General features: G+C 44.0%; 1 protein-coding gene across 1 annotated transcript in view; it reads right to left on the bottom strand.

Annotated features, from left to right (window-relative positions):
• Positions 1 to 13650: 13650 nt before the first annotated feature.
• The window catches only part of LOC120988736 (solute carrier family 2, facilitated glucose transporter member 9-like), a 73889-nt gene continuing 64236 nt past the window's right edge, over positions 13651 to 23303 (bottom strand). The window contains exon 12 of the mRNA XM_040416384.1: positions 13651 to 15022. Within this exon, the coding sequence (XP_040272318.1) occupies positions 14822 to 15022 (201 nt within the window). The 3' untranslated portion in view covers positions 13651 to 14821. The remainder of the gene's footprint in view (positions 15023 to 23303) is intronic.

The following is a 23303-nucleotide window of genomic DNA, read 5'->3' as shown; positions in this document are numbered from 1 at the left end:
GCAAGGAACTAACGGTAAGCACAGTTTTAATAGGGGGGATGCCGTGGACATAACACTGTTATTAGGTTAATAGGGTGAATCTGCGTGAAAGACTCCCTTTAAAATAACATAAAATACTGAAAAATTAAAAATAACAATCTGGATCTAGGAGCAGGAGGTTGAGGAGTCGGTGGATGTGGCGGTGTAGGTTGACGTGGCGGTGTATGTGGTAGCGGCGGTGAAGGAGGAATAGGTAGCCAACACTGATTTGTGTTATTTTTTATATTTTAATTGGGGTATCCCCCAAAATATTGGGACATGTAACAAAATAAAACTAAGAATAAGTGCACTTGAGTACAATAATGGATGGTTGAGGCTGGTATAAATGTCTATTCTGCACAAGGTACGGACAAGTCCTGTGGGATCCATGCCTGGTTCATTTTAATAAACGTAAGCTTGTCCACATTGGCTGCGGCCTGTGATAATGCTCTCTGCCGTGCTAAACACACGTTCACACTATACAATGGCTGCAGGTCAGGTCAGCACCTCCAACGCTGACAAAGCTTTTCCACATTTTGGCCATGCTAACCCTGCCTTCTCAGGTGCTGGTGGTGCCCAGCTGCGTTGGCGACCTCTTCCTCCTCTTCCTTGTAGTCGCGCATCTTCCGATCAGTAACAGATGTTTTCACTAAATTTAGTTCCCTGTCAGCAATGCAGAGCAGGGGTTCATTCACGGCAAAAGGGGGTTCATGTCACCCAGCAATAGAACAGAGGATTTTGAGAGATTTAGGCCCCTGTCAGCAATGCAAAGCAGGGGTTCATTCACGGCAAATGGGGGATCATGTCACCCATCAATACAACAGAGGATTTTGAGAGATTTAGGCCCTTGTCAGCAATGCAGAGCAGGGGTTCATTCACGGCAAAAGGGGGATCATGTCACCCAGCAATACAACAGAGGATTTTGAGAGATTTAGGCCCCAGTCAGCAATGCAGAGCAGGGGTTCATTCACGGCAAAAGGGGGTTCATGTCACCCAGCAATACAACAGAGGATTTTGAGAGATTTAGGCCCCAGTCACCCAGGCACAGCAGAGGTTCATTCACGGCAAAAGGGGGTTCATGTCACCCAGCAAAAGAACAAAGGATTTTGAGAGATTTAGGCCCCTGTCAGCAATGCACAGCAGGGGTTCATTCACGGCAAAAGGGGGTTCATGTCACCCAGCAATATAACTGAGGATTTTGAGAGATTTAGGCCCCTGTCAGCAATGCAGAGCAGGGGTTCATTCGCGGCAAAAGGGGGTTCATGTCACCCAGCAATACAACAGAGGATTTTGAGAGATTTAGGCCCCTGTCAGCAATGCAGAGCAGGGGTTCATTCACGGCAAAAGGGGGTTCATGTCACCCAGCAATACAACAGAGGATTTTGAGAGATTTAGGCCCCAGTCACCCAGGCACAGATGGGGTTCATTTGCGGCAAAAGGGGGTTCTTGTCACCCAGTAATACAACAGAGGATTTTGAGAGATTTAGGCCCCAGTCAACCAGGCACAGCAGGGGTTCATTCACGACAAAAGGGGGTTCATGTCACCCAGCAATAGAACAGAGGATTTTGAGAGATTTAGGCCCCTGTCAGCAATGCAGAGCATGGGTTCATTCACGGCAAAAGGGGGTTCATGTCACCCAGCAATAGACCAGGGGGTTTTGAGAGATTTAGGCCCCTGTCAGCAATGCAGAGCAGGGGTTCATTCACGGCAAAAGGGGGTTCATGTCACCCAGCAATAGAACAGAGGATTTTGAGAGATTTAGGCCTCTGTCAGCAATGCAGAGCAGGGGTTCATTCGCGGCAAAAGGGGAATCATGTCACCCAGCAATACAACAGAGGATTTTGAGAGATTTAGGCCCCTGTCAGCAATGCAGAGCAGGGGTTTATATACGCCAAAAATGGTAAAATGTCACCCGAAAATTGAAAATAAGAATTTTTTCAGTTTAGGGCACTGAAATTGGCTTTTTTTTTTTACAATAAAATGGCTCTAAAATAGTCCTTGAAAAGGCTAGAGGGAGGTAAAAGGCAGTAAAATGTGCTTAAGAGCATGGCAACTGCTCTGCAAACAAATGTGGATAGGGAAATACTGCTTTTGGTGTGTTCGATCCCTGTTGACGGTGGCCAGTAGCAGGCGAACTGTTTTAGCGACAGCTGCTCTGCTTTTGCACCCTGCTTCCGCTTTTGCTACGCTGTTGGCTCAGTCTCACCACTGCCTCTTCCTCCGAACTCTGAAAGTCAGTGGCACGACCTTCATTTCATGTGGGGTCTAGGACCTCATCGTCCCCTGCATCGTCTTCCACCCAGTCTTCCTCCCAGACCTCCTTTCCGGTCTGCACACTGCAGAAAGACGCAGCAGTTGGCACCTGTGTTTCGTCATCATCAGAGACGTGCTGAGGTGGTATTCCCATGTCCTCATCAGGAAACATAAGTGGTTGTGCATCAGTGCATTCTATATCTTCCTCCCTTGGGGAAGGGCTAGGTGGATGCCCTTTAGAAACCCTGCCAGCAGAGTCTTCAAACAGCATAAGAGACTGCTGCATGACTTGAGGCTCAGACAGGTTCCCCGATATGCACGAGGGTGATGTGACAGACTGATGGGCATGGGTTTCAGGCGCTACCTGTCAAGACCCTTGGTCATGGTCGTGACTCCTTGGGAGCCGCATGCAGTTACCCGCGGTTTTGGTGTTGTGTCAACCGCAGCTGGGGGCACTTGGTGGTTTGCCTCAGGTGCGGTTGCCGCGGATAACAAGCATGCGTGTGGTTGCCCTTGGCAACGTGTTTTATGTGCACTCCCTTTGTCTGTTTGTGGTGCACTAGGTCATGTGTTGTATGCACGGAGACACCTTCCTTTACCTGCGGTTGTCCGCGGCAACGTTGTTGTTGTGTGCATGTCGTGGCAGGGTCTCGGCCTGCTGGCTGTTCCCCAGAACATTTTTGCCACGCATGCCGTTGCTGGCGGTAACAGGTGAGTGTGTTTGTGTGTTTCTTAGTTTGTGTGCACTTCCCCTTATATGTGAGTTTTCCCTTCTGTGTGCTGGAAGGGTTAACTTCCTTCCCAGTGTGTGTGATGTCACTGGGTGTGGTTGACCGGTGGGTGTGGCCTTTTGGCCTATATAGCCTGAGTCTCTTGCAGGCTTCAGTAGGTTGCTTCAGCCCTGCTAGCTGGAGCAGCCTCCTGTGTATTTTACCATCTACCAGTGGGAGCCTCCCTTCTGGTCATAAAACCTTTGTTACACGGTGTTATCTAGGTGTGTGTGGGGTTTCTGTATCATTGCAGCTTATGGTCCGGGTCCCTGTGTGATGTCTGTGTGTGCTGTCATTGTTGGTGTCCTGAACTAACAGCACCTGCACATGGGTTCCTGGTTGTGTTGCTCTGTGACAGGTGAGTGTTGTGTTGATTGCGTTTGCCTGTCACTGCCATAAGGTGTTTACTGTTTCCCCTTGTTGCTTGGCCATTGAGACTCCTGCTCCTCCGTGCCAAGGAGGAGTAGGTCGTCTCACCCAGCTCCTAGGTCAGGGATCTGCGGAGGGTCAGCAGGGATCTGAGGTTCCTGAGTATGGGCCCTCCTACCATCAAGGTCGGCCCATGCAGGTAGGAGACAGGGTCAGAGTTAGGGACGTAACAGGAGGTGACCTGCTCCCTAATTCTGTGTTGTTTGGCCAAGTGGTAACCCTACCATCTCCTGGCACCGCACGGCTGGGGGTTTCCCCCACCACCAGCCGTGACACTACCTGTGCGCTTTCTGCAGAAGACTGGGTGGGAGATAATGTGAACGCGCTGGATCCACTGTCGGCCACCCAATTGACTAGCGCCTGTACTTGCTCAGGCCTTACCATCCTTAGAACGGCATTAGGCCTGACAAAATATCGATTTAGATTCTGGCGGCTACTGGGACCTGAGGTAGTAGGTTCAGTAGGACGTGTAGCTGTGGCAGAACGGCCACGTCCTCTCCCTGCACCAGAGACTTCACCAACACCACCACCACGACCATGACCTCGTCCCTTATTAGATGTTTGTCTGTAGTTAGCGTTCACAAAGCAAAGTAAAATGTGGTTAAGTATGTTAAAAATAATTAACCGCCAATATAAACCCTGATGTAGGGAATTACACTCAATTTTTTTTTTAACTCTATATGACAGCGGTATTTGTGGCCTAAATGTGACAGTGACTTATGCACGTCTTATCCCAGATGTGCAGTATATTAGAGGATTTTTTCACCCTAACCAAAAAGCTGTATTTCCGTCCTAAATGTGACAGTGACTTATGCACGTGTAATCCCAGATGTGCAGTATATTAGAGGGTTTTTTCACCCCAGTAACCAAAAAGCTGTATTTCTGTCCTAAATGTGACAGTGACTTATGCACATGTAATCACAGATGTGCAGTATATTAGAGGGTTTTTTCACCCCAGTAACCAAAAAGCTGTATTTCTGTCCTGAATGTGACAGTGATTTATGCATGTGTAATCCCAGATGTGCAGTATATTAGAGGGTTTTTTCACCCCAGTAACCAAAAAACTGTATTTCTGTCCTAAATGTGACAGTGACTTATGCACGTGTAATCACAGATGTGCAGTATATTAGAGGCTTTTTTCACCCCAGTATGCTAAAGCCGTATTTATGGCCTAAATGTGACAGTGACTTATGCACGTGTAATCACAGAAGTGCAGTATATTAGAGGGTTTTTTCACCCCATTATGCCAAAGCCATATTTATGGCCTAAATGTGACAGTGACTTATGCACATGTAATCCCAGATTTGCAGTATATTAGAGGGTTTTTTCACCCCAGTATCCAAAAATCTGTATTTCTGTCCTAAATGTGACAGTGACTTATGCATGTGTAATCACAGATGTGCAGTATATTAGAGGGTTTTATCACCCCAGTAACCAAAAAGCTGTATTTCTGTCCTAAATGTGACAGTGACTTATGCACGTGTAATCACAGATGTGCAGTATATTAGAGGGTTTTTTCACCCCAGTAACCAAAAAGCTGTATTTCTGTCCAAAATGTGACAGTGACTTATGCACGTGTAATCACAGATGTGCAGTATATTAGAGGCTTATTTCACCCCAGTAACCAAAAAGCTGTATTTCTGTCCTAAATGTGACAGTGAATTATGCACGTGTAATCCCAGATTTGCAGTATATTAGAGGCTTATTTCACCCCAGTAACCAAAAAGCTGTATTTCTGTCCTAAATGTGACAGTGACTTATGCACGTGTAATCACAGATGTGCAGTATATTAGAGGGTTTTTTCACCCTAACCAAAAAGCTGTATTTCTGTCCTAAATGTGACAGTGATTTATGCACGTGTAATCCCAGATGTGCAGTATATTAGAAGTATTTTTCACCCCAGTAACCAAAAAACTGTATTTCTGTCCTAAATGTGACAGTGACTTATGCACGTGTTATCACAGATGTGCAGTATATTAGAGGCTTTTTCACCCAGTATGTCAAAGCCGTATTTATGGCCTAAATGTGACAGTGACTTATGCACATGTAATCACAGATGTGCAGTATATTAGAGGCTTTTTTCCCCCTAGTAACCAAAAAGCTGTATTTCTGTCCGAAATGTGACAGTGACTTATGCATGTGTAATCACAGATGTGCAGTATATTAGAGGGTTTTTTCACCCCAGTAACCAAAAAGCTATATTTCTGTCCTAAATGTGACAGTGACTTATGCACGTGTAATCACAGATGTGCAGTATATTAGAGGCTTTTTTCACCCTAACCAAAAAGCTGTATTTCTGTCCTAAATGTGACAGTGACTTATGCACGTGTAATCACAGATATGCAGTATATTAGAGGGTTTTTACACCCCAGTAACCAAAAAACTGTATTTCTGTCCTAAATGTGACAGTGACTTATGCACATGTAATCACAGATGTGCAGTATATTAGAGGCTTTTTTCACCCCATTATGCCAAAGCCGTATTTCTGTCCTAAATGTGACAGTGACTTATGCATGTGTAATCACAGATGTGCAGTATATTAGAGGCTTTTTTCACCCCCGTATGCCAAAGCCGTATTTATGGCCTAAATGTTACAGTGACTTATGCACGTGTAATCACAGATGTGCAGTATATTAGAGGCTTTTTTCACCCTAACCAAAAAGCTGTATTTCTGCCCTAAATGTGACAGTGACTTATGCACGTGTAATCAGAAATGTGCAGTATATTAGAGTGTTTTTTACCCCAGTAACCAAAAAGCTGTATTTCTGTACTAAATGTGACAGTGACTTATGCACGTGTAATCCCAAATGTGCAGTATATTAGAGGTTTTTTTTCACCCCAGTAACCAAAAAGCTGTATTTCTGTCCTAAATGTGACAGTGACTTATGCACGTGTAATCCCAGATGTCCAGTATATTAGAGGGTTTTTTCACCCCAGTAACCAAAAAACTATATTTCTGTCCTAAATGTGACAGTGACTTATGCACGTGTAATCACAGATGTGCAGTATATCAGAGGCTTTTTTCACCCCAGTATGCCAAAGCCGTATTTATGGCCTAAATGTGACAGTGACTTATGCATGTGTAATCACAGATGTGCATTATATTAAAGGGTTTTTTCACCCCGGTAAAAAAATGCTGTATTTCGGTCCTAAATGTGACAGTGACTTATGCACGTGTAATCACAGATGAGCAGTATATTAGAGGCTTTTTTCACCCCAGTAACCAAAAAGCTGTATTTCTGTCCTAAATGTGACAGTGACCTATGCATGTGTAATACCAGATGTGCAGTATATTAGAGTTTTTTTTTACCCTAACCAAAAAGCTGTATTTCTGTCCTAAATGTGACAGTGACTTATGCACGTGTAATCCCAGATGTGCAGTATATTTGAGGGTTTTTTCACCCCAGTAACAAAAAAACTGTATTTCTGTCCTAAATGTGACAGTGACTTATGCACGTGTAATTACAGATGTGCAGTATATTAGAGGCTTTTTTCACCCCAGTATGCTAAAGCCGTATTTATGGCCTAAATGTGACAGTGACTTATGCACGTGTAATCACAGATGTGCAGTATATTAGAGGGGTTTTTCACCCCAGTAACCAAAAAGCTGTATTTCTGTCCTAAATGTGACAGTGACTTATGCACGTGTAATCACAGATGTGCATTATATTAGAGGGTTTTTTCACCCCAGTAACCAAAAAACTATATTTCTGTCCTAAATGTGACAGTGACTTATGCTGACAGTGACTTATGCACGTGTAATCACAGATTTGCAGTATATTAGAGGCTTTTTCACCCCAGTATGCCAAAGCTGTATTTATGGCCTAAATGTGACAGTGACTTATGCACGTGTAATCCCAGATGTCCAGTATATTAGAGGGTTTTTTCACCCCAGTAACAAAAAAGCTGTATTTCTGTCCTAAATGTGACAGTGACTTATGCACGTGTAATCACAGATGTGCAGTATATTAGATGGTTTTTTCACCCTAACCAAAAAGCTATATTTCTGTCCTAAATGTGACAGTCACTTATGCAAGTGTAATCCCAGATGTGCAGTATATTAGAGGGTTTTTTCACCCTAACTAAAAAGCTGTATTTCTGTCCTAAATGTGACAGTCACTTATGCTTGTCTAATCCCAGATGTGCAGTATATTAGAGGGTTTTTTCACCCCAGTATGCCAAAGTTGTTTTTCTGGACTTGCAGATAGCCTATGCTGGTGCACTATCGTTGCATAAAATGGCTGCCGATCATGTATTGATATTGACTAACTGAAGAAAAAAAAGTTTGTTTTCAGCAGTAGTTGGCTCACGGCAGGCTTAAAAAAATTGTGCACTGCACCCACAAAACACTTTTTCTGTAGATCTCTGAGTACATAAACCAGTTCTAGATGAGATTTCTCCCTGATCTCTCCCTCACAGCAGCTGCAGCCTCTCCCTACACTAATCTGAGCAGAGTGACGGGCGCCGCTACGTGACTCGAGCTTAAATAGAGGCTGGGTCACATGCTGCAGTTGGCCAATCACCTCCATGCCAATAGTAGGCATGACTGTGATGGCCTTTTGGGGCAAGTAGTATGACACTTGACGATTGCCTGCTTTGCAGCCTTTCAAAAAGTGCCATAAATATATCGCCGAACACCGAACCCGAACTTTTACGTAAATGTTCGGGTTCGGGTCCGGGTGCCGAAAACCCTAAAGTTCGGTACGAACCCGAACTTTACAGTTTGGGTTCGTTCAACTCTACTTACCATTAATGGAGGAACAATTTGCTCCTCAAAATACATTTATTTCAATAGTCACTACTAGTGTTGAGCGAATCGAAGCATCTAAAGTGGAATTTGATCCGAAGTTTAGGAAAAAATTGTTTTGCAACAAATCTGAATTTGCTCGTGCTTGTGGTAACGAATCATTTTTCCCCAAAATTGCCTGTGATGTCAAAGCCCTTTAAAAACCTCATCTCACACATTCTTCACCATTTTACTGTGAGCTGAGCATAGGAAGAGAGTGATAAGCGCTAGGGACAGTGTTGCTAAAAGCTTTTAATTGTGGAATATTGGATAGGGAGGGACAGTATAGGGAGACTGTAGAGATAGTGTAGGGACTATAATCTTAGCTGGAGGGATCCATAGGAGACAGGGCAGTTTGCATCAATCCTTGTGTAGGGCACAGAGCTATCTAACTGAAGTGTCCTCCCTGTTTAATAGATAAGCAATTCTATTAGGCCTTGATTCCCAAATTGAGGTGAATAAGCTGTCTAATTTTACTGTTATTGGGGTGCCCACCTTGTTTATTACATAAGCAATTCTATTAGGCCTTGATTCTCAAATTGGAATGACAAATCTGTCTACTTCTACTCTTATTGGGGTGTCCACCTTGTTTAATAAATAAACAATGCTATGACGCCTTGATTCTCAAATTGGGGTGAATAACCTGTCTTGTTCTACTGGTAGTGGGATGTCCACATTGACATTGAATAACTTATTTTACATATAGAGTTACTGTTACAGTACAGTATGTCCAACAGACAGTTGCCAGGGCCCTCCAAAGGAACAGGCAGTGGCAAAAATATTGATGGAGCCGGCAGAAGTAGAAGAAGCAGAAGAAGAAGGGGCGATAGCAGAAGCCTCAACAACAGGCAACAGCTGCCACCGTCATCCAGCAGTCGTGTTTTGATGACCAATCCCCTGGAATGGTTGACTTCAACATCATCTGAACTGACATCAGAAACTTACAGCCAGGAGTCGGTGGTTTCCTCTGACACCACACTTAGTTAGCATGGCCCAGGAACAAGCTCTGTGCCCTCACCTTTTCTGAACCTGCCTCTTTCCTTTGCTGCTCCTTTTGCCAGGCAAATAATGTATGCCGCCTGGTCTGCTCCGCTTTTCAGAGAGTAAGATATTTTTGAGGACAGTTAGTAGCTTCTGGCCAGCTCAGATTTGAAGGAGAGGTCTGCTGATTCCTCCTGTAGGTGTGCAAGTAGAGACAATGACATTCGGTGGGAGCATGTGTCGCAGCCATGAGACTGGTGAGCAGACAGTAGTGGATGATGATGTAGCCGATCTCACGTGGAAGCCAGGTGAAAAGGGGGCTTCATCATCATCATCAGGAGGTGAGGGTGGCAGCTTGCCCGTGAGCCAGGGGCAGGGAGGCAGTGTGTGCCTGAGCCAGCAGTGTGCAAGCATGGCCATGAGACAGCAGAGTGGCAGCAGTGCGAGATCTAGAGCCATACATGCCTGGGATAGACCGTCTGCTAATCAGGCGCCTTAGTGTACCAACAACTAGTGAAACAACTAGAGGTGCAGGGCTCCATGGAGGCACCAGCAGGCAGTCAGCAAGGAGTGGTGGCCATAATCACATGTGTGTGAATTTATCATCTAGTTACTTGAGGAAGTCGGCATGGCTGTATGTAGGATCTGTGGGCAGTAGGTGAAGTGCGGTCAGGGTGCCAATGTTGGCACCACCACCCTGCATTAACATATGGAATGTCTTACTCCTCATCATGCATTTTGCCAGCAATCGATCACTGAGGAGATTGCAAAGAAATAGTATCTTTCCAAGTCATGCACCAGCGCAGAAGCTGAATGTGCTCCTGGAAAAGTTTCTGGTACTACAGGCCTTCACATTCCATGTGGTTGACTCTGCACATTTCAGAGAACTGAAGGCTTATGACTAACCAGCCCTGCATACGTACCTACAGCAGAAGCAGGGCCAGTCCTTGAGCCTGTTGGTGTCTGGTACAGTTCATGGCAGTTCAGACTTGTGGAGCTGTAACTATGGTCAAGAATAATACATGTCCTTCACGGCCCACTGGGTAAATGTGGTTCCTGCCCAGGCATACCTTCCACCTTCTGAGAGGGATGATAAAATCAACTACTATTGAGACATCCTATGTAGTTGGTTGGTCGCTGCCTAGGTGCACCATCGCGAATCCCCATAAAGGTCTGACCAGGGGGACCCTCTGCACTCACGCTCCACTGCCATGACTGCTGGAGGAGGGGAGGGGGTGGCTTAAAAGAATCTTTTCTTCTTCTCCACTACTTTATTGGCACTGAATCCATGTCCTTCTTTTGTTCCATTAAAGAGTTATTGGGACACAGGTCTTGCAGGAGCACATCAGCAACTTGGCCAGGTGATGGCAATGCTGCCTCCGTGTTCTCATGCTATGATTCTGGTGCCAATGTCCTCCTCTGTCTCCTCATCCTCCAGCCTCCACTGTAGGCACAGTTATGAATGGTCCTCCAGCATACCAGCTACGCAGTGCACAGCAGTGTCACGCTGTTCTGCAACCGGCCAGGAAAATGGAATCACACTGGGAAGGAACTGCTCCGCGTCCTTCATCAAGAAATCGAATCCTGGCTGTCTCCTCACCAACTCAAGATCGGAACCATGGTCAACAATAACAGGAAGAATAATATGTAGGCGCTGCGTCAAGGAGGACTGACCCATGATCCTTCCATGGAGCACATCTTTAATCTGGTTGTAAACCAGTTCCTGATGTCTTCTTCCCAACTGCAAGATGTCTTGAAAATGGCCAGGAAACTGTGCATGCACTTCAGCCTCTCTTACCATGCAAAACACACCCTCCATGAGCTGCAAAGGCAGAATGGTGTTTCCCAACATTGCCTCATACAGTTGTGTTCAAAATTATTCAACCCCCACTGAAATTGAGTGTTTTGGCCAGTTTGACATTGATTTTGATCATTTCAGTCATCTTGTTTACAATTAAATCAAAGAGGCACTTGTAAATAAGTCAGACAAATATAACATAACATTTATAATGAAATAACCACAAATGTCTTTTCTGTGCTCACATCATTATCAGTTTTATTCAACCCCCAAGTGACATTTAATCTTAGTACTTAGTACAACATCCTTTTCCAGTTATAACAGCTTTTAAACGTGAAGCATAGCTTGACACAAGTGTCTTGCAGCGATCTATGGGTATCTTCGCCCATTCTTCATGGGCAAAAGCCTCCAGTTCAGTCACATTCTTAGGCTTGCGCGCTGCAACTGCTTTCTTTAAGTCCCACCAGAGGTTCTCAATCGGATTTAAGTCTGGTGTCTGGCGATGGCCACTTCAAAATGTTCCAGCCTTTAATCTGCAACCATGCTCTAGTGGACTTGGAGGTATGCTTGGGATCATTGTCCTGTTAAAAGGTCCAACGTCTCCCAAGCCTCAGGTTTGTGACGGACTGCATCACATTTTCATCCAATATCTCCTGGTACTGAAGAGAATTCATGGTACCTTGCACACGCTGAAGCTTCCCTGTACCTGTAGAAGCAAAACAGCCCCAAAGCATGATTGACCCCCCGCCATGCTTCACAGTAGGCAAGGTGTTCTTTTCTTCATAGGCCTTGTTCTTCCTCCTCCATACATAGCGTTGATCCATGGGCCCAAACAGTTCTAATTTTGTTTCATCAGTCCACAGAACACTATCCCAAAACTTTTGTGGTTTGTCCACATGACTTTTGGCATACTGCAGTCAACTCTTCTTATTCTTTGGAGACAGCAAGGGGGTGCGCCTGGGAGTTCTGGCATGGAGGCCTTCATTACGCATTGTGCGCCTTATTGTCTGAGGTGAAACTTCAGTACCCACATCTGACAAATCTTTTTTCAGTTCCTCAGCAGTCACACGGGGACTTTTCTCCACTTTGCGCTTCAGGTAGCGCACAGCAGTCGAAGTCAGCATCTTCTTTCTGCCACGACCAGGTAGCATTTCAACAGTGCCCTTTGCCTTGAATTTGCGAATGATGCTTCCTATGGTGTCTCTTGGTATGTTTAACATCTTTGCAATCTTCTTATAGCCATTGCCCTTCCTGTGAAGAGAAATCACCTCTTCTCTTGTCTTCCTGGGCCATTCTCTTGATTTCACCATGTTTGTAAACACACCAGTAAATGTCTAGAAGGAGCTAAGTATCACAGTACTTTTAAATCTGCCTAATTGGTGCTTATTATGCTTGATTGCTGCTCCTTGACATCCACAGGTGTTTTCAATACCTGATCGAAAACACTTGAATAAACCTCTGTTCTTAAGAGTGGTAGTATTTAAGGGGTTGAATAATTGTGTCAATGAAGAAATCACAAAAAAAAACATTTAATACTGTATTACAAAAACAATTGATGTCATTTTAGTTGCATTTGGTTCTTTAAAAAGTCCTTGTAAGATTTCATTCTGAACACAATTACAAATGTACACTAAATTCCCAAAAACCCTTTACAGCATTGGGGGTTGAATAATTTTGAACACAACTGTATGTGACATTTACACACGTTGGAACTCCACCCTCTACATGTTGGACCCACTATATGAGCACGGAAAGGCAGTGAATGATTTCTTGATGATGCAGGTGGACAGGAGTACTCCCCTGTGTAACTTAAACATTTGCCAGTGGTAGCTCATGCATGACACTTTCATGTTTGCTCAGGCCACTTTATTTGTCAGTCGCCAGGGCTACAAGATGAATGATGTTATTCCACTCCTTCATGTCCTGGAGGAGATGCTGATAGATCTGGCTGGACAAGGGACGTGGCACCTACATATCACGGCCACCTGAGCCCTGTGGGGGCTGAACTGGCAGAGGAGGAGGATGAGGGTGAGGATATTAACGCAGAGGAGTTCTATACAAAAATAAGTGGTTTATCTGCCCAAGCAACAGGAGAGGATTAGATGGAGCATGAGGAGCTGTATGCAGTGGAGATGGAGGCAGGGAGTCCCTTGTGCAAACGGCCAGAAGCATGCTGAGTTGCTTGTGTAGTGACAGACACATTATCACCATTTTGCAGAGGGATGACGACTGGCTTTCCAAGAAGTTAGACCCTCGCTACCAGACCAAAATGGGGGCCTTTTTTCCACCTTCTGAGAGGGATGATAAACTCAACTACTATTGAGACATCCTATGTAGTTGGTTAGTCCCTGCCTAGGTGCACCATCGCCCATCCTCACAAAGGTCTGACCAGGGGGACCCTCTGCGCTCACGCTCCAATGCCATGACTGCTGGAGGAGGGGCGGGGTGGCTTAAAAGATCCTTCACCCATAAGGTTGTGGTAAACTTGTGCACTCAGTCATCCTCTATGGAATTTCAGAATAAATCAATAGATATCCAATTATTTCAGTAAGTCATTGAATAGATGAAGAGTACCATCTGGGGCATCTGTGGTATAATAAATTACACACATAGATATGTATATATATATATATATTTATTTATTTTTACTTTTACTTTTCTTAATACATTTACAGTAAACATTATATCTCCAATTACCTGGTACATTTTTCTGCAGTCTTATAAGTACAGGAAACATTGTTCTGGAATCCAGTCCAGCACTTTGAGTAGTCCATCATTTGCTAAAAGTGCTAGCGTTTTTAAACATACTAACCCTTGTAGTAAATGATGTGTACCCCAAGATTAGAGTACAATCACTTATACTGTACCTGTAGTAGAACATAAAAAAGCTACACTATGACTACAGTGAAAAAAACTACTGCAGGATTACAAAAAAAACTTGGCTACTAACAGTTCCACACCAGGCCACTGGTTGTGGAATTGGATAAAAACTTGTTCCTGATAATCTGACAAGGTAAAAAAAGGTTTGGAAATTTTGTGCCTCTTCATAAATTTGGTACGTCATATGGTAGCACAGAGGATATACAAACATAGAACACTGGCCTATGATAAATTCCCCCTTATATTTCTGTGTGATTCTTCAACTGCCAAATTTAGGCTTATAGCAACTAAATGTATTGATGAGGAGAGTTAAAATCTTTGCACATACCCAATTTGTAACAGGGTTTATCACTAACCATGGGCCATTTGTAATACAAATTTTCTTACATGTAGAGGGACCTTTCTCCCCGTCAAGCATTAGGACCTGAGTGCAACTGCTACATCTGCATTCCCTATATCTATGCTCCTGCTGAGAAGTAGCGTTCTACTACATGCTACTTTGAATTATTACATTCAGTAATAAATGATATATACTTTACCACATAATACTGTACATTAATTATCTGCTTGAAAATTATGACGTGGTGTAGTTCATTTACTGTAGCCTTCATCTGACAACAACAACAACGTATATAGTGCTATTAGATATGTTGCTGTACAATATAGTATGTAGATATATTACCACCTTATAAATCTTTCTAAACTTGAACTTACAAGATGAATTGGATCACCATCGATGCTGTTCACCTGAGGTCATCCCTTACTCTCTAAAGTCTGTCCTCAGTTTTCACCTTCCTTCACTTGTATCCTCGATCCCTGCTTCATATTCTATCTAGTCACTCTCGTATCCCTGTATTGGCATTTTGTATGATACCTAGGACATGTTTTTCCTAGTGTCTCGGTGCCTATAGTCTGCTGCACAGTACACCATCAGAGGCTGAAGTTTTTGCTTCCATGTGTTTCTTCCGAAAGTTCAGCTTATTGAATTCCTGAGAGATTTCTGCTATGCTTTTCCCCTTAGTCTCAGGGACAAAAAAGTATATAACGGTTCCGGAGACAATGATAACTAGTAGGAAGAGAAGGAAGCAGAAATGTTGTAATGTCTCCTGGAAGATATCAATAAAAAATAATAATATGGAGAACGTTAGATAAATGTTTAATAATCAGTAGAAGACAATGATCAGAGAGATGAGTTGTCCGTTAAAGGATTTGTGGCACTAATAACACTTATTCCCTATTCTACTGAGAGTCAGAAAGCTGGACCCCCAGCAGTCACAAGAACAAGGATCCACAAGTGTCGCCAAAATGCCCCATGAGAATGGATCGGTGGTGCTCATTCATGTACGCCACTCCATTCACTTATGTCAGACTGTCGAGTACAGTGCTCACAGCTGTCCCATAGAAGTTAACAGAGTGGTGGACACGTATGTGCACCACCGCTCCATTATCATGGGGAAGTTCACCAGCACTTGCAGACCACTGATCTTGTGATTGCTGGGGGTCTCACATACACTTATCCCCTATCCTGTGGGTAAGGGATAAGCATTAGTAGAACCCCTTTAAGGCCCATTTACACAAACAGATAATGTTTATAGTGATTGCCAATACGATAATTTCAAATGACTGAACGACTGATGCCTGACATTCATTCATACATAACGTTATCTTCTAGAAATAATTGTAAAAATTCATTGTTAGGTCTAAAGACCATTTACACAGACAGATAATTGCACAGATTTGAACACAAATAACACACATGCCACACAATTATCCTCCCCAAGTATATGCTGTGAGTGATTGACCAGCCAAGAAAATATTCAAAAACGCTTGTCGGTCGTGTAGGAAATCATTGATGTGAGTGCTTGACTGGGAGTTCCATAGAATGCAGTGCTCTCATTGTATTCTATGAACTGTTTAATCTGTAAGTAGGCATATCTGTAATAATAATAATAACTGTGAAATCTGAAGAATCCCACTTTTAGGAATATGTACAGATTTAGTAGAGTTACCACACGTGTTTTATGAGATGTGTTATCTAAATTAAATGCATTAAGCAAACACCTTCAATTGCTTTTCAATGGCTTTTGTTTCAAGGCGATGAGTTAAGAAATTTGAGTTAAGAGTTTGTGTGTTAACCCTGCTACATCTGTAGTTACTGTACAAGCACGTTTACTTTCTACATCAGGGGTTCGCAAACTTTTTTGCACGGTGTGCCGTGGCATACAAAGTCATATAATACAAACATGTGACTTAAAGAGGACCTGTCACCAAAAAATGCAAGGCAATTTGAAATAACTATGTTATACCTGTAGAGCAAGAGAAGCTGAGAGGATTGATATATATTTTTGTGGGAAAAGATTCAGTAAAACTTATAAATTTTACATTTATATCTGCAGCCCTGTGAACAGCCCCACTGCGATAACTGGTCATCATGGCCAGTGTCATCCTCATTATCTTATTTATTTTACTCATTTATACAGCGCTAACATATTCTACAACGTTTTATAGATATTAAGATTGCTTGCTGTCTCCAATGGAGCTCAAAATCTAAATTCCCTATCAGTATGTCTTTAGAGTGTGACAGGAAACCAGAGTACCAGAGGAAAACAAGCAAACTCAGCGAGAACACACAAACTCCATGCAGATGTTATCCTTGTTCAGATTTGACCCTAGCATTAGGAAGGCACACACGCTAACCACTGAGGTACGGTGATGCCCATCTTCAGCAGCCTCGTCCTCCTGCACAACTGCACTCCTCCTTCTGCTCTTCCTCCAGTAGTAGCTCCTCATTCTCATCCTCCTCCACTTCCTCCTCTATGGCACTTTGTCTGGACAGCAAAATCTGTTAACTGTTCTTCTTTCTACATACCTTGTTTCATTAACATGAACGTTTGCTCTGACATAATTAATGCTGTAGTTGTCCCTACTGACAAATCCGGTGGACTCTTCAAGGCGCTGTAAGGGATCGCTCTCTCACAGGGAAGTCGGTAATGACAAACTTCTCAACAAACAGGGGGTTCCAAAGTCCAAATGGTGCTTTATTGTGTCACTTCAGCAGTAGAGATGATCTTTCCAGTTATACAGTCATGGCCGTAAATGTTGGTACCCCTGAAGAAAATGAAGTATTTCTCACAGAAAAGTATTGCAGTAACACATGTTTTGCTATACACATGTTTATTCCCTTTGTGTGCATTGAAACAAAACCAAAAAAGGGAGGAAAAAAAGCAAATTGATGTTTCAAGCATGTGATGCTCCTTTAAACTCACCTGGGGCAAGTAACAGGTGTGGGCAATATAAAAATCACACATGAAAGCAGATAAAAAGGAGAGAAGTTCACTTAGTTTTTGCATTGTGTGTCTGTGTGCGACACACTAATCATGGACAACAGAAAGAGGAGAAGAGAATTGTCTGAGGACTCGAGAACCAAAATTGTGGAAAAATATCAGCAATCTCAAGGTTACAAGTCCATCTCCAGAGATCTAGATTTGCCTTTGTCCACAGTGCGCAACATTATCAAGAAGTTTGCAACCCATGGCACTGTAGCTAATCTCCCTGGGCGTGGACGGAAGAGAAAAATTGATGAAAGGTGTCAACGCAGGATAGTCCGGATGGTGGATAAGCAGCCCCAAACAAGTTCCAAAGATATTCAAGTTGCCCTGCAGGCTCAGGGAGCATCAGTGTCAGCGCGAACTATCCGTCGACATTTAAATTAAATGAAACTCTATGGCAGGAGACCCAGGAGGACCCCACTGCTGACACAGAGACATAAAAAAGCAAGACTACATTGTGCAAAAATGAACTTGAGTAAGCCAATATCCTTCTGGGAAAACGTCTTGTGGACAGATGAGACCAAGATAGAGTTTTTTGATAAAGCACATCATTCTACTGTTTACCGAAAACAGAATGAGGCCTACAAAGAAAAGAACACAGTACCTACAGTGAAATATGCTGCAGGTTCATTGATGTTTAGGGGTTGTTTTGCTGCCTCTGGCATCATGAAATCTGAGGATTATGAATGGATTTTGGGTCGCACTGTAGAGCCCAGTGTCAGAAAGCTTGGTTTGCATCTGAGATCTTGGGTCTTCCAGCAGGACAATGACCCCAAACATATGTCAAAAAGCACCCAGAAATGGATGTCAACAAAGCGCAGGAGAATTCTGAAGTGGCCAGATCTAAATCCAATTGAACACCTGTGGAGAGATCTTAAAATTGCTGTTTGAAAATAAGAGAGACCTGGAGCAGTTTGCTAAGGAAGAGTGGTCCAAAATCCTGGTTGAGAGGTGTCAGAAGCTTATTGATGGTTATAGGAAGCGACTGATTTCAGTTATTTTTTACAAAGGGTGTGCAACCAAATATTAAGTTAAGGGTGCCAATAATTTTGTCCAGTCCATTTTTGGAGTTTGGTGTGACATTATGTCCAATTTGCTTTTTTTCCTCCCTTTTTTGATTTTGTTTTAATACACACAAAGGGAATAAACATGTGTATAGCAAAACATGTGTTACTGCAATACTTTTCTGTGACAAATACTTCATTTTCTTGAAAAATTTCAGGGGTGCCAACATTTACGGCCATGACTGTAACATCACTGGGTGAGGTTTCAACACCAGAACCACAAAGCATAATTACAAAATAAACACCTGCCCGTCTGGGCTCTAACTAACACATAGGTCGCTATCTCACCTCTAAGTCACTGTTCACACCAAAGGATAGATCCGGCTTCACTCAGCTTCAAGCTTTTAATCACACAGGTCTGCTCTCTAGGCATATCTGCTTTATCCCTCAGTGATTAACCACAGCTGGCCTCACCTGGGGCCACGGAACCTGTAGTGGACGAGGGGTCTGGACTGAGAGACTCCCACTACACACCTGTCTCTCAGTCCAAAGAAATCCTGCCCACATAACTTAAACAATCCACCTCCAGCAAGCTATGCCTTATACTGAAGTAAAACATTGTTTTCTCACCCAACTGGAAAACTGGGTGAGATACACACCCCCTCCACACCTCTACCATGCACTTCGCCACAGGGCCTAAGTAGGCGATATGTGCCTCTGATGAGCTGTCACTGCCTGTCCTCAAAAAAACACATGCTCATTTCTGTAGCTGTCTGGTGCATAAAGAAATCATTCACCACTTTACACTGCTCATACAGATGCTCCAGCATAGGAAATATGGAATTCCAGTGAGTTGGAATGTTGTGGATCAGTTGGTTCAGAGGAAGATTGTTCTGTTGCTGCAAGTCCAGGAGGGAGTTCCTAGCCACATAAGTTGCTGAAATCTGAGGCTAGTCTCTTGGACATGGGCAGGACCTTCTGCAAGTCACGTGACAGTACATGGCAGGGATGGCTTTTTTTGAGAAATAATGGCTGCTAGGTATTTTCGAGAGAGAGGCTGCATGCATACCATCAGATCTTTAAAGGCAGTGGAATCCACCAAGTGATATGGCAGCGAACAGAGTTAAGCTTGCACACAACCTAACTGCTGGTCGCGAATAGTTTTCTCAGGGTCACACATTCCATTATGGATGCCTCACTATGGAGCAGAGGACAAGGAGGAGGAGGAGTCTAAGCAGGAGAAGAAACAGCTGATGATGATGACACGGACACTGTACTGCTTGGGGATGCGACCTGGCTGCCACAAAGAAGACTGGTGAAAGAGAACCGACTTGTTCTGATTCTGATTGCTGGTCAGTTCCATTTTTCAAGACTACCGATAATACCTCAAAATATTATTATATACACTGAACAAAAATATAAACGCAACACTTTCGGTTTTGCTCCCATTTTGCATGAGCCTAACTCAAAGATCTGAAACATTTTCTACATACACAAAAGACCCATTACTCTCAAATATTGTTCACAAATTTGTCTAAACCTGTGTTAGTGAGCACTTCTCCTTTGCTGGGATAATCCATCCCACCTCACAGGTGTAGCATATCAAGGTGCTGATTCTACAGTATGAATATTTCACAGGTGTGCCTTAGACTGCCCACAATAAAAGACCACTCTGAAATGTGCAGTTTGATTACACAGCACAATGCCAAGGATGTCGCAACGTTTGAGGGAGCATGCAATTGACATGCTGACTGCAGAAATGTCTATCAGAGCTGTTGCCCATGCAATGAATGTTTATTTCTCTACCATAAGCCGTCTCCAAAGGCGTTTCAGAGAATTTAGAAATGTATCAAGTGGTAGGGGGCACTCAACTACCTGGTACCAGATGGACAAGAGTCGTATGAACAGTGTTATATCAGATATTTATTGAGGATATGTCACGAGGGTATCAAGAGCCACGTCTGACTCCGTTATACCCGGGGTCAGGAAGTCGCAGCGGGTGGCTGCGCGCTCTATATCTAAAGATCACGTTGTTTCTTAGTGATTGTTTTCTGTGTTTGCCTTTCTATCCTTTTTGTCTCTCTCAGGGATCCGTAGCTTCTCCTCCTCAGCTGTTTCTTGTCTGCCACTCCCTACCTCCTTATATTCTCCCCTCACACTTCTCTAGTTGCCAGTTATAGAGCTTCCTGCCTGGACATCTATACTGACCCACTGGAGTGGTTAATCCTGGTTGTCGTTCCTGAGTGCTACCCTCCGGATCCCTGTTGGGCTTATTGTTGTCTCCTGTTGTCGCCCACCTGGGAATATATGTTGAGTCTGTGTTGTCTGTCCTCCCCTTGGTGTTTTCCCTTAGAGTTAGTGGTGCGGACTAGTGTTCCCATCGCCCTGTTCACTACCTAGGGCTCAGCTCAGGGAAAGCCAGGGCTTTAGGCACGTGATCGGCGTACGGGTGAGGAACCCGTCTAGGGATGTCAGGGCAGCCAGGTGCCAGCCGCCAGGTGAGTCAGGGGTCACCATCTTCCCTCTCACTTGGGCAGGGCCTTCCTTGTTCCCTCCCTCTGTGTCACGTATGTGATAGCCACGCCGACCATGATATAATAACTGGCCCTTACTTTTTGAGAAAAAAAAAAAAAAAAAAAAAAAAAAATTTTATATAATTTTTTGTTTGTTGTTTTTTTTTTTCTCTCTCTACTTAGAATCCAATATGGATCCTATTGATGCCTTGGCAGAACAGCTTCAAAGCCTGTCTTTGGAGGTGGCAGGATTGAAGGCGTCTGTTCTCCAACAACAGCAGCAAATGCAGCAGACCGCACCCCCAGCGGTTGCTATGGGTAACCAGGTTGTCACTGAACCCAAGGTTGCTCTTCCCGACAGATTTTCTGGGGGAAGGGACAAATTTGCGACGTTCCGTGAGGCCTGCAAATTATATTTTAAGTTGCGCCCTTACTCCTCAGGTCATGAAGAACAGCGGGTAGGGATTGTCATTTCCCTGCTTCAGGGGGATCCGCAATCCTGGGCGTTCTCGTTACCCCCTGGTTCTCAGGCTCTTCGGTCAGTGGAGGGATTTTTTGGGGCTTTGGGTCTCATATATGATGACCCTGACCGAGTCGCCCTGGCTGAGTCGAAGTTACGGAGACTCCTACAGGGAGATCGGTCAGCAGAGGAATATTGCTCAGAGTTCCGTAGGTGGGCTACGGATACTCAGTGGAACGACCCGGCTCTCAGGAGTCAGTTCTGCTCTGGGTTATCTGAAAGGGTTAAGGATGCACTGGCGCTGTATGAGACCCGCCTTTCCCTTGATGCTGTTATGTCCCTCTCTATCTGAATAGATAGACGTCTTAGGGAGAGATCGAAAATTCCGGAGCAATTGGTTACCTCTCCCAAGCAACAGTCAGCCTGTACTGACTTAGATGAGCCTATGCAGCTAGGCGGAACTTCTCGTCAGGTCCGTCCTCCCGAGGTTCGCCGTAGGGGAAGGGCTTGTTTTTTCTGTGGGGGGAGGGGTCATTTCATTAATGTCTGTCCCTCCTTTCTCAAAAACAAAAGACCGTCGGAAAACTACTAACCCCGGGCTGTGCGGAGGATGTCAGCCGGGGGGTATACGTTTCCTCCATACGAACATCTCAATTTGTGTTACCAGCGGTCATTGTTTTTGGTGTTAAGACGGAGTCTATTTCTGTTTTTCTAGACAGTGGAGCAGGGGTAAACTTGATTGATGCCCATTTTGCCCGCACTATGGGTTTGTCTCTCTGTACGCTGCAGAGACCTATTCCCGTATTCGCTATAGATTCCGCTCCTCTGTCTCAGAGAAACCTCACCCACATTGTTCGTAATTTACACCTTCGGGTAGGGGACCACCATAATGAGTGTCTTTCATGTTACGTTCTGGAGGGCCTTCCCTCTCCGGTGGTATTGGGTCTTCCCTGGTTGGTAGCGCACAATCCAGTGGTGGATTGGCAGGCCAGGGAGATATTGGAGTGGAGTGAGCATTGCAGAGAGAATTGCTTAAATAACAATTGCTTAATCGCCTCCATAGCTTCCCTACCTACATTTATTTCGGACTTTGAGGACGTTTTTTCTGAAAAGGGTTGTCAGAAACTACCACCTCATCGTCCTTATGATTGCCCGGTTAACCTTATTCCCGGGGCAAAATTACCCAAGTCCAGGTTGTATAATCTTTCGGGTCCCGAGAGACAAGCCATGAAAGATTATATCTCCGAGAGTCTGGCTAAGGGACACATCAGACCCTCTTCTTCACCCGTGGCTGCAGGGTTTTTCTTTGTTAAAAAGAAAGATGGGGGCCTGCGTCCGTGCTTAGATTTCTGTGAGTTAAACCAGATAACCATCCGTGACCCATACCCTCTTCCTCTCATTCCTGACCTTTTTAATCAGATCGCGGGTGCTAAGTGGTTCTCCAAACTTGATCTTAGGGGGGCCTACAATCTGATTCGTATCAGGGATGGGGATGAGTGGAAGACAGCTTTTAACACCCCTGAGGGGCATTATGAAAATCTAGTTATGCCTTTCGGTCTGACCAATGCCCCTGCTGTCTTCCAACATTTCGTTAATGATATTTTTAGTCATCTCATCGGCAGGTTTGTAGTCATATACCTAGATGATATCTTAATTTATTCGGCTGATCTGAAAACACATGAGGTGCATGTCAGGCAAGTACTGCAGGTCCTACGGACGAATAAATTATATGCGAAAATTGAAAAATGTGTCTTCGCTGTTCAGGAATTACAGTTCCTGGGATATCTATTATCTGCTTCAGGTTTCCGCATGGATCCTGGGAAAGTCCAGGCAATTTTAGATTGGGATCTTCCTGAGAACCTTAAAGCCCTACAACGGTTTTTGGGTTTCGCTAATTTCTATAGAAAGTTCATTAAAAATTATTTAGTGATCGTTAAACCCCTTACCGACATGACTAGGAAGGGGACGGATTTTTCCAAATGGTCTGACGCCGCTAAAGATGCATTTTCCTCTCTAAAGGAGAGGTTTACCTCGGCACCTGTTCTAATTCAACCTGATGTCTCCCAGCCTTTTATTGTCGA

The sequence above is a fragment of the Bufo bufo genome, chromosome 2 (assembly GCF_905171765.1).
Source record: "Bufo bufo chromosome 2, aBufBuf1.1, whole genome shotgun sequence".
NCBI lineage: Eukaryota > Metazoa > Chordata > Amphibia > Anura > Bufonidae > Bufo > Bufo bufo.
The sequence above is the reverse complement of the archived record's forward strand: the minus strand, read 5'-3'. Positions and strand labels throughout refer to the sequence as shown.